The following is a 17,935-nucleotide window of genomic DNA, read 5'->3' on the forward strand; positions in this document are numbered from 1 at the left end:
TCTACAGGGATTTTCACGCACAATCATCTCTAGGGTTTACAGAGAATTGTCCGAAAAAGAGAAAATATCCAGTGTGTGGCAGTTCTGTGGGCGCAAATGCCTTGTTGATGCCAGAGTTCAGAGGAGAATGGCCAGATTGGTTTAAACTGATAGAATGGCCACACTAACTTAAATAACCATTCGTTACAGCCAAGGTATGCAAAAGATCATCTCTGAACGCACAACACGTCCAACCTTGAGGCGGATGGGCTACAGCAGCAAAAGACCACATTAGGTACCACTCCTGTCAGCTAAGAACAGGAAACTGAGGTTGCAGTTCACACAGGCTCACCAAAATTGGACAATAGAAGATTGGAAAAAAGCTGCCTGGTCTGATGAGATTTTTGCTTCAACATTCGGGTGGTAGGGTCAGAATTTGGTGTCAACAACATGAAAGCATGGATCCATCTTGCCTTGTATCAATGTTTCAGGCTGCTGATGGTGGTGTCATGGTGTTGGGGGCATTTTCTTGTCACACTTTGGGTCCTTTAGTACCAATCAACATGGTTTCAACGCCACAACTTTACCTAAGTACTGTTGCTGACCATGTCCATCCTTTTATGACCACAGTGTACTCATCTTTGTAGCCATTTCTTAAAGTGCAAATCATCTCAGACTGGTTTAGGATCACCAGATACCAATCCAATAGAGCACCTTTGGGATGTGGTGGAACGGGAGATTCAAATCATGGCAAATCTGCAGCAACTGTGTAATGCTATCATGTCAATATGTACCAAAATCTCGGAGAAATATTTCCAGTACATTGTTGAATCTATGCCGCGAAGGATTAAGGCAGTTCTGAAGGCAAAATGGGGTCCAACCCAGTACTAGTAAGGTTTACCTAATAAAGTGGCCGGTGAGTGTGTGTGTTGTATTTTATAATATGTTCTGTGATATTACTTCTTTGTCCTGCAGGAATCATACAGCATGCTGCATAAGTATGGATTGCTGATTGCCAAAGAGGAAGCAGAAAAAGTGGACACACTCCGGTACACCTGGGAGAAACTGCTTTCCCGTAGCACCGAGGTGCAGAACGAGCTGGTGTCCCTTCAACCAAAATTCAGGGGAGAACTCATCAAAAACGTGGAGACCTTTGTGGAAGACTGCCAGCATTTCTACCACGACTATGACAGGGTGAGTCCTGAGGGGCCTGTGAACTCTCTTTATCCCCCTTTTTTTTTGCTTTGAGACGATCCCTAAGGCAATTACACTTTCAAGCCCAAACACAGTTGTTTTCCTGCATTTATATTCCTTTGGGTGTTCTGAAACATAAAGTGCTAGAAATCAAGCTGCGGAAAAATCAGAGCAATCTTTAAAGCTAGTTATGTATCCTGTGTACTCTGGGAAAACTAAAGCGGTTGTTTATCATAAATTAAGAATATGTCCATATGTTTCTCTTGTTTTGTGCTTTTTAAATCCTTAGGATGGTCCCATGGTGGTCGGATTGGCTCCACAGGATGCCAGTGACAGGCTTATTATGTTTCAGGTACATTATTGGGTAATTTTGTTATGCATAATAGCTGCTTTTGCAAACATAAGCTATTTTTTTCTCTTAGTGACTAATTTGTAATTAGTAGGAGTTTGACAAGACACATATGCAACAAAATAAGACGAGACATGAGACTGGATTCATAAGAAGATGATGAGATTTTTAGACATTTCGATTTTTAGAAGAGATGCTCAATAAATATTTATAATCAAATATTTATAAATCACTAAATATTTATAAATATCAGGCTTCATACGGTCATAGAAAACCTGGAAAATTTATGGAATTTTGACATGGCATTTTCCTGGCCTGGAAATGTTTTGGAAAAACAGGAAAGCCCACAAGGTTTTGGAAAAGTCATGGAAATTACATTTACCATTAGTCATTTAGCAGACATTTTTGTCCAAAGCGACTTAAGCTGCGGTCACACTAGAGCAGAGGTGTTCAACCCTGTTCCTGGAGATCTACCTTCCTGCAAAGTTCAGCTCCAACCCTAATCAAACACACCTGAGCCAATTAATTAGGACCTGAAGAGCTCTTGATAATTACAGGCAGGTGTGTTTGATATGGGTTGCAACTGAAATCTGCAGGAAGGTAGATCTCCAGGAACAGGGTTGAGCTGTGTCCGAAACTGCATACTTCTTACTATATAGTACGCTAAAAACAGTATGCGAGCCGAGTAGTATGTCTGAACTCATAGAATTCAAAAATAAGTATGCGAGAAGTACCCGGATGGCTTACTACTTCCGGCGAGATTCTGGAGTGCGCATCCAATGCATGCTTCGCTATCCCATGATGCTCCATGAGAGAATTCATGAATGGGAGAAAAGTGACACAACTGACGCAGGAAGGTCACGTGACCATGAGAAAATGGCGGATGTAGTAGGTCCGAATTCCATTCATACTTTTCACATTCATACTGTATAGAATGTACCTTTCTAACAGCCAAGTAGTACGTTTAAATTCAAATGCAGTACCTAGTGAGTAGTAGGCGGTTTCATAAGCAGCCTTGGTCACCCCTGCACTAGAGCTTGTACTTGCAAAATTCTGTCGTACGGCGCTGCGAAAAGGGGCGGGGTTAAACAATATGATTAGACACTAAAAATGAGCGACTGCTCCATATTTTAAATTTCTCCTTTTAAATGATCTTCTATTGGTCTCACGCAATCACCTGACGTGATTTCGCAGGTAAGAATTCACCAAGCTTGAACTTTCGAATGCAGTGAAATGTGAAACTTGTGGCACTTGCTTGCGTTTCTGGTCTCCGCATTTTAATGCTTATGAATGGAAGTCTATGGAGCGAAAAGTGCAGTGTGATCACGGCTTTATAATAGAAGTAGTTTTACCTACTATTACTAGTTTAACAAACTATTAAGGTTATGTAAAATCAATTTGAGAAATATCTGTATATTGGAATGGAGGTTAGTTGTTTTTACTTCTTTTCTTTTCTCGGCCAAAAAAATGTTCTCACATCATTACTGCTGTGTAAGCATCATCTATTTTACATAGATATAAGAATAAACTATCGCATGTTTTATGATATGCTGTATTCACATTTTCAAGATGAGTTTGTAAGTTGTTTTTTTATTATTAGAATATGCAAAAATCATACAAATACAAGAAAACCTTAACAAATAACAAAAACTAAGCAACAAAACAAAAACAACAACAATATAGTCAGGTACTGGTATGTGCTTTTGTGTGTGTGTGTGTGTGTGTGTATGCATGTAAAGGTAACTTGGTGGACAGGTCAGAGTACATACATAAGGAACAATAACAGTCAATAAATGAAGCAAGTGTCACAGATATAAATAAAATATATAGAAAGAAACCAGTCAGAGGTAGGGAGTAACAACAATGCTTATTAATGTATGATAGTAAAAATGAAAGTAAAAAGAAAGAAAGGACAACAGTAATGATAACTGACAATAATAATAAATCACAAGCGCTACACCAACTACTACTACAGAAAGTTACTTATATTACAACTACTACTTCTACTACAGCCACAACTACTACTACTACAATGTCTACTAATACTGATACTACTACAACAATGACTACCACTACTGATACTACTATAGCGTTTGCTACAACTAATACAACAACGTCTACTGCTACTACTACTACTACTACTACTACTACTACTACCACAATCACTTCTACTACATCTACATCAACAACATCTATGATGAGTTTGTAAGTTTAACCAAGGGAAACATTTTACAGTGTGGCGTCCACTACACTGTTGATAACTTAAAATTAATGCAACCAGCTTCAGGACATTTTTGAGTTTGCTCAACTTAAATCGGGTCAAATGCAGAGTACTTGGGTTGAAAGTTGAGTCAACTCACAAAAAGCTTTGTAGTTTTATAGTGTACAGAATCATAGAAAAAGTTGTAGGTCATTTGAACACTTCTTGTCTACTGTTTTTTGAATACTATGAATTTGGACATACCAATCATCTCACATACTGTTTTTCACATACTATATAGTAGGGAAGTATGCGATTTCGGACGCAGCCATTATGTTTATTTCATATGTGTATACATATAACTAAATGCTTTGTTTGGTTATTTACCTCAAAATGATCTGGTGTTCCACAGAATCGCTTTGACAACCTGTTCCGCAAGTACATCACATTCACAGGTGGGGAGGAACTTTTTGGCCTACCTGTTACCCAGCATCCTCAGCTGCTTGAGATCAGGAAGCAGTTGACGCTTCTGCAAAAGCTCTATGGACTCTACAACAGCGTGATCGACACAGTCAATGGCTACTATGACATCTCATGGGCCGACATCCACATCGACAGAATTAACAATGAACTTCTGGATTTTCAGGCGAGGTGAGAAGGTCACAGAAGTCAAACGAAATTTCCACGATCCATTCTCTCTAGCAGTCACGTAATAAGTTACATTGAAAAGCATGAAGCCACCAGGGGATTTCAATTGTGCAGAAGCTTCCCAGAGAATAGATTAATTCTCCATGCTGTTCATGGATTGAATTTAAGGTCAGCTGTTCTGGAGCGTAGCACAAAAATAATTTCAGAACGATAGTATGAATGGAGAGTTTTCTTATGGCATCTTCATGGTTTACAACATATGCTTAAAGGGATAGTTCACCCAAAAATGACAATTCTGTCATAATTTACTTCCCCTTCACTTGTTTAAAATCTTTATTGTAATATTCACGTAAGCACTAAATATTTGGGACACTAATTGACGACTAGTAGAGGAGTCTACTAGTGATGGTTAACCTGTCCACGTTGTGGATTAAAGCTGGAAGTTGTTGGTACTCACTGTTCATCTCCTTATTTAATTACTGCACGCCCCGTGCAACAAATAAAGTTAAACGCAGAACAAGACATTTATGAGTTTCTTTCTTCTGTTAAACATGAAAGAAGATATTTTAAAGAATACTGACAACCTGTAACCATTGACTTCCATAGTATTTGTTTTCCCAACGTAGGCTTATTCTGAAAACATAGCCCTATATACATTTTTGAAGAGCATGAATTATGTAGCCAGAAGTACGTGTGGCAGCATTTCGTCTTTATACCAAACGCTGTGGGGTGGTTGGATGGCGTTCCTTTTCGTGCTTACCTCCATATGGGCGGATTTCCTATTGTAACCAGTTTGTGCTGTGGCTCGATATGTGCTTCGGAGGATTTGAGACGCAGAGCTTAGTTGACTAACGACAGGGTTCAACTCCAGTAAAGAACTATTCTAGAAAGCAGGTAAGACAAAAACAAAAGCCAAAAACTAAAATAAACAAGTAAATAACAGGGTGAGGATGGGGTCTGACAATGTGGTAAAAATCAGAGGGCTTTTCTTTTTTGGATTTTGAAAACACTATCGGTTTAGGTAAGGCGGTGGGTGGGTATGGGGATCGGTCGGTTGGTCAGTGAGTCAGTCAGTCAGTCAGTTGACAGTGGCCTCTGGTGGATTTACATGAGAACAGCAGGCATTAATGGCACTCACAAGAGAAATTTGAGATCTCAAAATGCATACGCAGCGGCCCCTGATGGATTTGGGAAAACAAAAACTGCAAAAGATTAAAAAGTAGCTCCTGGAATGTATTTGGCGCTCCCCAGAAATGTATATAGAGGTACGTTTTCAGAATGAGTCTGGGTTGTGTTTTTCTTACTATAGCAGTCAATGGTTGCAGGTTTTTTAGCATTCTTCAAATTATTTTGTGTTAAAAGAAAAAAGGAAATTCAGAAAGGTTTACAATCGCTTGAGGTTGAGTAAAAATTGAGTAAATTTAAACTATCCCCTTAGGGCTCATTCACAACAAGCACAATAACTATAAATATAATGATGAAGATGCAGTTCTAAAAATGGAATAAATTAATTTATTTCCTCAAAATTCTACACACAATACCCCATAATGACAATGTGAAAAAAAAAATTTTTTTTCAATTGTTGCAAATTTATAAAAAATTAAAACCTGAAAAATCACATGTGCAGAAGTATTCACAGCCTTTGCTCGATGCTTTGTTGATAGACTCTTGGCAGTAATTACAATCTCAAGTCTTTTTGAATATAATGCCACAAGCTTGGCACAGCCCGTTCCTCTTTGCAGTACATCTCAAGTTCTATCAGGTTGAATGGGAAGCGACGGTGTACAGCAATTTTCAGATCTCTCCAGAGATGTTCAATAGGATTTAGGTCTGGGCTCTGACTGGGCCACTCAAGGACATTCACTGAGTTGTTGTGAAACCACTTCATTGATATTTTGGCGGTGTGCTTTAGGTCATTGTCCTGCTGCAAGATGAACCGTCGCTCCAGTCTAATGTCAACAGCACTCTGAAGCAGGTTTTCATTCAGGATCTCTCTGTACATTGCTGCATTCATCTTTCCCTCTATCCTTACTAGTCTTCCAGTTCCTGCTGCTAAAAAACATCCCCGCACCATGATGCTGCCACCACCATGCTTTACTGTAGAAATAGTATTAGCCTAACCCCAACCCCAACCTAACAGTCTGCTTATAATCTAATGAGAATTAGTTGGCATGTAGATGCAACATAATTTAAATTCAACAAAATGCGCTAAAGGGACCATCAAAATAGTGATACCAAAAAGTTTATTGTTTTTTTCCACCACAGATGACTATGATCAGTATTTTAATTATTATTTTTTAAATGTATTTATACGTATGCTTTTAAATAAGGTTCATTGGTCAGCATCGCTGGTTGCACATTTAGGACTTCTGCTGGTTATAAGGGGTTAATGCCAAATGAAAAGCATGAACTAAAAAAAAATGTGTCATTTGTCAGTGTGGATGCATTTATATTTATCATTATATTTATAGTTATCATGCTTGGTGTAAATGGGCCTTTAGTAATGGATACAAAATTACAAAGCTAATAACAGTTTTATTTAAATGTGAACAAGTTTAAAGACTAAGGGCCCTATCATACGCCCGGCGCAATGTGGCGCAAGGCGCGGCGCAATAGTCTTTTGGAAGTTTCAGCTTGGCGCAAGAGTCTTTTTGAGGCGTTGCGCTATGCTGTTTAAATAGCAAATGCATTAGCTCTCAAATGTGCGCCCATAGGCATTCTGGTCTAAAAAGGAAGGCGTTCTGAGGCGCACTGCTGGCGCGTTGCTATTTTGAGAAACTATAATAGATTTTTCATTAGACCAAAACAAACCCGGTCTAAACTCCAGCGCAGATTTGCGCCTCGCTTACACACTGCTTAATACGCACAAAAGAGCAATAGGCAAATATCTTTACATATGAAAAAAATTTAATATTAAGGATGTATATAGTATATAATAAGAATAGATATAGAATATAAATATAAAGGATTAAAACATTACAAAACATATTATTTTCTAGCCTACATAATTATGAAAAATCACTGCTTTTATGTCTTCTTCATCTCGGGAGGCTTTTTCAGTTCATTCATAACAATTTGCTTTTTTGTAATGTTATTATTATTAGCAGTATTATTTATTATATCCATATTTATATTTGTTTTATTAAAAACAAGCTTAGATTTGCCCACCTGTCAGGTTTTAGACCATATGGGTCACAGCATGTTTTTTAGGATATAACTCAAGTTTTTGGCCACATTTTGTTATTATTGTTCATTTATTCGTTTGCTGGAAATTAGAGCTGAATTTAGAAATAGTTTTGAAACGAATATTTGCACTTAACAAACAAAATTAATTATTTATAGGCTAATTAATGTCTGTGCGTCAAGGTTTCCCTATCCAAGAGCGAATGTGAAAGTAGATCCATTATCTCTCATTCTCACGCAGTAGATGCTCTGTTTAACAGTTTTCTGTTAAAAAACTGTCAACTGTTAACTGTTTGCTAGTAAAATGCTTATTTTTTCCACTTAGACTTCTTGCGTCCTGTAAATAGCGAATGCGCTCTTGGCGTGACACAGCTGGCTCTTAAAGGGAATGGGAGATGAGACTCTAATTGGTTTATTCTCAAAACACACCTATAACTCATTAAGAAAATAAACTCAACACTTTTAGACCATGCGCCACGGCGCAAAGCGAATTTTCCCGTCCTTAAATTAGCAAAAACGCGTTCTGACAAGCCCTGAATGTGTTTGCGCCCTGCGTTTTGCACTCTGCGCATGGACCGTCAAAATAGAGCCCTAAATGTTTGTTTTGTTTTTGTAGGTGCCGCAAACTGCCAAGGGGCCTTAAAGAGTGGCAGGCATTTATGGACCTGAAAAAAACGATTGACGAATTTAGTGAGTGCTGCCCCCTGCTGGATCTTATGACTAACAAAGCCATGATGACGCGACACTGGAAGAGGATTACTGAGGTGACAGGTCACACCTTTGAGGTTGAAACGGATAACTTTAAGCTTCGCAACATAATGGAAGCCCCTCTGTTGAAGTACAAAGAAGAAATCGAGGTCAGAATTTTTGTATTATAATTATTTATCGGGTTTCCATGGGTCATGGAATTTCTTAAATACCATATACCGAATGAAAATTCTGAAAATATCATGAACAGTCATCTTTTTTGTCAATGAAATCAGGGATAATTGAGGAAATTTGGCATAAAGTGGGAACTCTGTATATTCATCTGTTTGGACTTTTGACCTTAAAGCTGGCAAAATCTGCTTAATAAAGTAATGGGGTCCATTGTAATTGTACCAACATTTGAACAGGACATCTGCATCAGTGCTGTGAAGGAGCGGGATATTGAGCAGAAACTCAAACAAGTAATTGCAGAATGGGACAACAAGACCTTTACGTTTGCCCAATTCAAAACCCGAGGTGAGCTTCTTTTGCGAGGAGACAGTACTTCTGAGATCATCACTAACATGGAGGACAGCCTGATGGTGCTTGGCTCCCTTATGAGCAACAGGTTAGCCATTAAAACAACACTTAAATTCTCTGGAAAATTTAGGTAGTTACAGTAGTATATATATAGTTTATATTAAATCGGTGGGGCGAGGCAGTGGCGCAGTAGGTAGTGCTGTCGCCTTACAGCAAGAAGGTCGCTGGTTCGAACCTCAGCTCAGTTCAGCACAGTCCAAAGACATGCGGTACAGGTGAATTGGGTAGGCTAAATTGTCCGTAGTGTATGAATGTGAATGAGTGTGTATGGATGTTCCCCGGAGATAGGTTGCACCTGGAAGGGCATCCGCTGCATAAAAACTTGCTGGATAAGTTGGCGGTGGATTCCGCTGTGGTGACCCCAGATTAATAAAGGGACTAAGCCGACAAGAAAATGAATGAATGAATATTAAATTGGTTGGTTGTACAATCATTATTGCTGTGCATTGTGGGATTGATTGAGTCCACTATGGTGTCAGACATCATTAGAAATGGCTGCTCTCTTAAATAGTGCACTATTTATGTGTTTAGGGGTGATTTTGTATACAGCCCAAGTGTTATTTATGCTACTTACTGTATTGATATATAAATGAATTGTTTAATTATGTAGTAAAGGGATAGTTCACCCAAAATGAAAATATACTCACTATTTACTCACCCTCAAATAGTTTGATACTCATAATTTTTTTTGTTATTGAACACAAACAAAAATATATATAAAAAAAGCTGAAAACCTGTAACCATTGACTTCCATATTAGGAAAAATAAATACTATTGAATTCAATGGTTACAGGTTTCCAGCAACAATGGTTACAGGTTTACAGTTTTTCTTCTGTATTTAATAAAAAAAAGAAACTCAGACATGTTTGGCACATATGAAGGAAGGAATTTTCATTTTTTGTTAACTATCCTTTGTTTTAGCCTATAGACTGTTACATTGTGGATTTAATTTCATGTTGTAACGTATACCCTATATTCGGTGCACTTTATAAAGCATAGGGCTATAAAAACAGAAAGGATCAAGACACTTTTTTGACTTATCTTCTGGTGCACATGGCTTATACATTTTAGATACAACACACCATTCAAAGCCCAAATCCAGAAGTGGGTTCAGAATCTGTCCAACACAACAGATATCATCGAGAACTGGATGACAGTTCAAAACCTCTGGATTTACCTCGAGGCTGTTTTTGTAGGTGGAGACATAGCCAAACAGCTGCCGAAGGTAATATCAGTAATCCAACCTCACTCCCATACATCAACACCTAGCTTTTAGTAGGAATGAAGCACAGGGAAAAAAAAAGTAAGGGGACATTGACTTAGGCGGTTTTTAAGGCCACATCTACCAACTGAACATAATAGAAATGAAATAATTTGATAAAAGAGCGCTATACCGTACAGTTTTTTTTTTTGTTGTTGTTGTTGTTGTTGAAGTTTTTAGGATGAATGGATGGATAGATTTCCACATAAAAAAAATACTATAGTTTTTTTTGAGCCATACTATAGAAAAGTAGTTGCTATGGTAACAAAAACTACACTAATATAAAAAAAATAATCATTTTCTACACTGTAGGGTATGTAATACTACAATACATTGCAATTTGCTGTAGTAAAAAGTAAAACTACAATACACTACAATATTTATTATAGTTTATCATTTAATAACTATAAAGCATAGTACAGTATGCTGGAACATTCATTTACAAAGAGTTGTAAAAAAAAATTATATATATATATATATATATATATATATATATATATATATATATATATATATATATATATAAATGAAATTATATATATATAGTTTTTTTTTTTTTTTTTTTTACAACTCTTTGTATATTACTATAGTATTTTTATGTGGGTTATACTGTCATCTACAAGTAAACTATCAAAATGCATTCTACACATTGCTCTCTTCAATGTTGGATGTGTAACAGTATTATATAGCATTAGCTTGTGGTCATGTAAAGTAACACAACCAATGTCACATAAACCATGCATTTGTTTACCATCTTAGACAGAATCCTTCTAAAAATCAACAACCTAAGGTACAATACATTTATAGAAAGGCATGTCCTTCAATAAACCATCATAGCAGACGGTTTGAAAATGAAAGTCAGAACTGTGTCAGTATAGCCTATTATTAATGTTAAAAAGGTTTAATATGTACAGTATTTATTGAATTTACTATTTCATTGGGAGTGCAGGCTGATACTTAAATATTTCTGTCATGTTGCATTGTGTTTGGTGCAGACAGCCACATTGCTTCTCCCTGGAATCTTGTCAGTTTTGTTTGGTCTTAGACCAAAGTTTTTATGTTTGGTCTATTTTGTTTTCAAGATGTTTTTTGACAAGACTGAAATATTAAATGTTAAAACGCAATTACAGTAAAAAAATAAAATAAAATAAATCTCTTTTAGGAGGCAAAGCGGTTCTCCAACATTGACAAATCTTGGGTGAAAATCATGACTCGAGCTCATGAAATGCCCAATGTAGTCCAGTCGTGTGTGGGAGATGAGACTATGGGTCAGCTGCTGCCTCATCTGCTGGAACAGCTAGAGATGTGTCAAAAGTCACTCACAGGGTATGCCGCTTCTATTTATCAGTCATGTTTTCATAACAGTTTCATATCCATTTTCTTAAAGGGGACCTATTATGCAAAACTCACTTTTCTAAAGCATTTAAACACAGTTGTGTGGCAACAGTGTCTGAGTATATCCAGCTTTTAGTGGTCAAATTTGATTGATTTTATATTTTTTGTAATCACACTTCATAAAAACAGTCTGTATAGAAACTGATTGGCATTCTCCCTTTGTACATGTCATGTCATGGATGGGGAAAGCCCCGCCGATTATTGAAGATCTCTCCCTCATTAGCATAAACAGCCCTGAGTGAGAAGCAGCCGTTCGCCATTAGGGATTTAAAGCTGCCACGTAGGCCAAATAGATGTTTATAGCTCCACCCTTACAGAGGGCTGGGAGCACAATCTCATTTGAATTTAAAACGACAGTCATTAAAATGGCACAATTTTGGTCAAAGCCTAAAAGGGGCAGTTATAAAAAATTATTTGTGGAGTATTTTGAGCTGAAACTTCACATATACAGCTGAAGTCTGAGGTCCCGTTTACACTAATGCGTTTTAGTATGAAAACGTATACATTTTGCTTTGGTTAAGCCATCCGTCCACACTACGCCAGAGTTTTCAAGCGCCAAAAACGGAGCGTTTTGGAAACGCTGGAGAGCCCGTTTTCATTCTGAAACGCTGCTGCTCCATCTCAGTGTGGATGGGGAAAAACTGAGACATCTGAAAATGGAGGCGGGGCTACTGAGACTCGCTACCTGATTGGGGCTTTTGTTTCTTTGCGTATCCTTCCCTTATTCGTCAAGCCCCTATCACGTGACTATAACACATGGCTTTAACGCTACCGGGAGACGACAGACCAGCCTTCACTGTAAACAACAACATGGACACAGAAATGGTTTTGCACTATTGTCTGTTTTAGGCGTCATTGTGCAGTTATTAATTTGTTACGTTTTGTAACAACTCGACCTCGTCGTCTATCCACAAAAATACCTCTCTTGCTCTCTTTGCCTTCGCGTTTATTGTTCAATCAGCTTTTGTTGACTTACAATAACCAAATGCCGAGCGAGACACATGCTTCCTGTTTATACTAGAACGTGCATGCCCAGAGTGCGCGAATGGGCACGTGATGTACGTTTTTGGTGGCGTAGTGTGGACGGAGATATGTTCAGAAACGCTTGGTGAAACGCTAGTGTGGACGGGGATCGTTTTTGATCTAAAACTTAAACGCACTAGTGTAAACAGGGCCTGAATTATTAGCCCCCCTGTTTTTTTCCCCTTTATTTTTTTCCCTAATTTTGGTTTAACAGAGAGATGATTTTTTCAACACATTTCTAATCATAATAGTTTTAATAACTCATTTCTAATAACTGATTTATTTTATCTTTGTCGTGATGACAGTAAATAATATTTTACTAGATGTTTTTCAAGTAACTTCTATTCAGCTTAAAGTGACATTTAAAGGCTTAACTAGGTTAATGGCTTAAATGGGCTAATAAAGTTAATCTAAAAAATTATGTTTAACCCCTTCAGACCTGAATTATGTTGTAAATTTCAGAAAAATGTGACGTTATGTGATGTCCATTGTAATGGAAGCAGGGTCTGACGGGGTTAAAACATTTGTAACTGCTTTTATTCTAGCCTAAATAAAGCAAATAAGACTTTCTCCAGAAGAAAAAAAAATATTATTAGACATTCTGTGAAACATTCCTTGCTCTGTTAATCATCATTTGCTAAGTATATAAAAAAAAATAATCATAAAAAAATAATTCTGACTTCAACTGTACATTCTAGGGACATAAGAGACTTATTTTACATCTTGTTAAAATGGGCGTAATAATTCCCCTTAAAAACTTTACAATTCTTTTGTCACAGATTATAGCTAGTTTGAGATGAAAAAAGTGATACATTTTTTTTTTATTATTATTGAATAAAAAAGTCTATTATGTTTTCTATATTTGTCAGGTTGAAGTGGAAGTTTTTATAGTACTGCTAGTTTGATGCATTTTTTCTGCTTTACAGGTATCTGGAGAAGAAGCGATTGCTGTTTCCACGTTTCTTCTTTGTATCAGATCCTGCTTTGCTGGAGATTCTGGGTCAAGCATCTGACTCACACACCATCCAGGCTCACCTTCTCAACATCTTTGACAATATCAAATGTGTCCGATTCCATGAAAAGGTGATCACCACTTAAACATATATATATATATATATATATATATATATATATATATATATATATATATATATATATATATATATATATGCAATTAAACTACATAAAATTTAATTAAACAAAATAAAAATAAAGACGTCACAGTGGCGCAGTGGGTAGAACGATCGCCTAACAGCAAGAAGGTCGCTGGTTTGAGCCCTGGCTGGGTCAGTTGACATTTTTGTGTGGTATTTGCATGTTTTGCATCCACTGTCTTCGCATGGGTTTCCTCCGGGATTGAATAAGCTAAATTGGCCGTAGTGTATGAGTGTGAATGCAAGTGTGTATAGAGTTTCCCAGTACTGGGTTGCGGCTGGGAGGGCATCTGCTGCGTAAAACATATGCTGGATAAGTTGGCGGTTCATTCCGCTGTGGTGACCAATGATAAATAAAGGGACTAAGCTGAAGGAAAATGAATGAATGAAAATAAAAATTAAATTCTTAAATAATAATAACTGATCTTCCATTTCAACAAAAACTCTGCAGCAGTTTTTGTCATGTTCATGTTTTAGATCTGTTTTTCTTTAGTAACACTCATTTAACACTAGAACTACAGAGGCGGTCATTATGACCAATTTTAAATTTAGTAATTTTGTTAAAATAAAACTCATAACTATAGAACCCTAGCTTTTCTTAATGTGTGTATATTTCATACTAACAGTTGTTTTTTTTTTTCAAATTACAAAACACAAAAGAGTTCTGAGTAATCTTGACCATAACGGTCAAATTGACCGCATTTCAGTGTCCTTTTTTTTCCTTTTCCGTGCCTCTGAATATGCTTGCCTCTGTTGCCTAGCAACTTTCTGCTAACAAAAACATAACTTCCTGATAGCAAAAACATAACTTTACTTCAGAAATGTCTGTTAAAACAACATCTTCACTGTGGTGAAAAACTCTGCTCTCTCCGTTTGTCAGAGAGGTATACGTACCTTCAAGGGGGGTTCTAGCAAATCTCAATTATAGGCTATATTACAAAAAGATTGTATTTTTATTGTAATGACTTCATAAAAAGGTTTCTAAAACCTCAAAGGAAACTTTGAATGTAAATATGACTTTGCAATAATTAATTTATTTGCAATAAATGGACATCAAAATGACAGCTATAGACATTCTAATACAGTGTCTAGTATTCTAGTAGTTCCAGTGATAACTACTAAGTAATAGTAAGTGATTATATGTACTTACTTTATGGTTAGAATGCAGGTTATGTTTAGGGTTAGTTGCATATAATTGTTCGTAATTAGTTGTTATTGCTATGGTAGGTGTATCGAACGTGTAACAAGCACACCTTAAAATAATGTGTTAACCCTGTTTTTGGCTTTAAAATACAGTGCTCAGCACATATGAGTACACCCCTCAAAATCTTTTAAATTCATTTTTATAGGATGCTTTACAATAATATATTTGTGCATATAAATTAGATTAATCAGTACTGAAGCCAAATCTGTAACTAATCTAACAATATAACTTACAATAACAGTTCAAAAATGAGTACAACCAAATTAGTTAATCTGTTAGGGAAAGTATTACATTAAATTAAATAATAGTTCATAAAAGTGGAATAATCAAGATAAACAAACCCAAAAAAACATAAAGTTAAGTTGAAATTTTGTAATTTGTCATTTATTTTTTGCTATATTTTGCATGAATTGAAATGTATTATCCTTCTAGTTCTAGATGTTGTGTGATGTTTGGTGACTGTATAAAAATATATATCTGTTTAATAAATCCATTTTGTTCCAATACTCTAAAATATATTACCTATATTCATTGATAAATGGATAAAAATATTCATTTTCAAAATGGGTGTACTTATTTGTGCTGATCATTGTGTCTGCTTTACGAAAAAAATTATTAACTCTGGTTTTGCTTTCAGATGTATGATAAGATTCTGGCGATATCATCACGAGAGGGCGAAACCATTGAGCTAGACAAGCCAGTCATAGCGGAGGGCAATGTTGAGGTCTGGCTTAATGCGCTACTGAAGGAATCCCAGAGGTCTTTGCACCTCGTCATCCGTCAGGCTGCGCTTGCCATTCAAGACTCTGGCTTTGAGTTGATCGAATTTTTGGACTCATTTCCTGCACAGGTATTTAAAATACTAACAGCAATGCCTCATTTCAGTGTAAACACATAGTGAGCAGACTGCTGGTTTCTGGGCTTTAGGTTGGTTTACTAGGTATCCAGATGATCTGGACAAAGGATTCAGAGGATGCTTTGAGCAATGCCAGATATGACCGGAAGATCATGAGCAAAACCAACCAGTTCTTTCTTGAGCTCCTCAACAATTTGATTGACATGACTACTAAGGACCTTGGAGCTGTTGAACGGACAAAGTATGAAACACTAATCACCATTCATGTACACCAGAGGGACATCTTTGATGATTTGGTGAGTGCCAGATTCCATTAGTTTGATAATGTAATGGCTGCTCATTAAAACAACATAAGCTCATGCTGAAAACGTAGCCCTATATACATTTCTGGAGATCTCGAATTATATAGCCAGAAGAACGTATGACTGTATTTTGTGTTATAAACAAATGCTACGGGGCAGTATGACGTCGTACCTTTTCGCGCTTACCAGCTGACTGCTTACCCTAGTATGGGTGACTTTTCCGCTGTTACCAATTTGTAACTGACCTTGATGACAGGCTTTGAGTACGGCGGAGAACGGTTCTAGAAAGCAGGTAAGACAAAAACAAAAGCCAAAAAAAATAAGTAAAAAACAGAACATTTGGTAAAAATACGGCTGCTGCGAGGGCTTTTCTTTATCTGGATTACTTTTGAAAACACTATTGGTTGGGTTTAAAGAAGGAGGATGGTGGGTCAGTCATTCGGTCAGTTATTCAGTTTGTCATTCAGTCTACTGTGGCCTCTGGTCGATTTATGCAAGGACGGCAGGCACGAATGGCACAAGAGAAATTTGAGATCTCAAAAAGCGTACACAACGGCCTCTGACTGATTCCTAAAAACAAAAACTGCAAAAAAACGCAGTTTCTGGGACGTGTTTGTCACTCTCCAGAAATGTATATAGGGTGCGCTTTCAGAATGAGTCTGGGTTGTGTTAAAAACTTTATTCAATATGAATATGCAGCTGCGAATACATCATTATATTAAGCGAGAAATTTTATTTTGGGGGGATTTTTACTTTATAAATACAGTATGTGCCTCTTTTTAAGGCCATTTAGAGGTGTCCACGTGGCTGTGAAGTATTGTGCGACCGCCTTTATGTTTCTCTTCTGATCTTGAAAATATAATTGGCTGAATTGTAGAAAAGCTGATTTAAGATCGTGTGTTGGGTCAAATCAAGATTGCAATCTTTTTTGATTAATCGTGCAGCCGTAGTTTACAGTGTTTCCCTTTAGGTTTGGGTTGGAAGGGGTGTTATGTCTAAAATGCTAGATTTTATGGCTTTTTTTTTCTCAAAGTGCATTGCCATAATGTCACATAATGTTGGTCACAGACGTATCACACAGAAGTAAATTAATCCCACAATTTATAAACAAAATGTATAGTTTTGTTTTTATTTTTGCTATATTGAATTATTCAAAAGACATCCAGCTCATTTCCTCAATGTAATCAGTAAACTATCACTGATAAACCATCAGTATCAGCCTTTTTCAAATTATTTCTGATAGCTTTAAATTAATCCAATATTGGGTAATAGAAATCAGATACATCAGTGCATCTCTATAATACAGTAAAATAAATAAAAGAGCATTGTTGTCAGTTTCTCATTTCAGTTCATTTGTTCAGCTTTATTATGCTGAACAAATCTACATGTTGTACAATAGCCAACATAATTTAGTTAATGACTGCCTCTTATATTTCCATTGCAGATACAATATGATTCGCTTCTTAATGTTATAAACCTAAATCAGCTTTCTCACAATTAGATGTGCCAGCTGGCAAGGTTAGATGTCTTAATATCTTATCATGACTGAATGCCAAATCGCTATGTCACAGTTTTAGGCATTCATAGACATGTCTGAGACACCTCTAAAAGATAACTACCCAGCAGAATCTAATCTCTGTGGAATGTCTTTTTCCTGTCACACAGTGTCGTTTGCACATCAAAAGCCCCACCGACTTTGAATGGCTGAAGCAGTGCCGTTTTTACTTCAATGAGGACTCAGATAAGATGATGATCAACATCACTGATGTGGGCTTTGTGTACCAGAATGAGTTTCTAGGCTGCACTGACAGGCTGGTCATCACTCCCCTCACTGACAGGTGCTGCTGCCAATTACAGGCTTCTTCTTTCTTCCCGCTGTGGGGCCTTTTAGGTTCTGTAT

The 17,935-nt window shown here is 36.8% G+C and overlaps 1 protein-coding gene across 10 annotated transcripts in view; it reads left to right on the forward strand.

The window, feature by feature from the left end:
- The window catches only part of dnah5 (dynein, axonemal, heavy chain 5), a 242,680-nt gene that overhangs the window by 83,915 nt on the left and 140,830 nt on the right, over positions 1-17,935 (forward strand). For all 10 annotated transcript variants that reach the window (XM_073925786.1, XM_073925788.1, XM_073925787.1 and 7 more), the window contains 11 exons: positions 955-1,173; positions 1,463-1,525; positions 4,135-4,373; positions 8,170-8,410; positions 8,669-8,868; positions 9,912-10,065; positions 11,264-11,427; positions 13,446-13,602; positions 15,515-15,727; positions 15,805-16,029; positions 17,701-17,873. In XM_073925786.1, coding sequence (XP_073781887.1) covers positions 955-1,173; positions 1,463-1,525; positions 4,135-4,373; positions 8,170-8,410; positions 8,669-8,868; positions 9,912-10,065; positions 11,264-11,427; positions 13,446-13,602; positions 15,515-15,727; positions 15,805-16,029; positions 17,701-17,873 — 2,048 coding nt within the window. The remainder of the gene's footprint in view (positions 1-954; positions 1,174-1,462; positions 1,526-4,134; positions 4,374-8,169; positions 8,411-8,668; positions 8,869-9,911; positions 10,066-11,263; positions 11,428-13,445; positions 13,603-15,514; positions 15,728-15,804; positions 16,030-17,700; positions 17,874-17,935) is intronic.

The sequence above is a fragment of the Danio rerio genome, chromosome 16 (assembly GCF_049306965.1).
Source record: "Danio rerio strain Tuebingen ecotype United States chromosome 16, GRCz12tu, whole genome shotgun sequence".
NCBI classification, from domain to species: domain Eukaryota; kingdom Metazoa; phylum Chordata; class Actinopteri; order Cypriniformes; family Danionidae; genus Danio; species Danio rerio.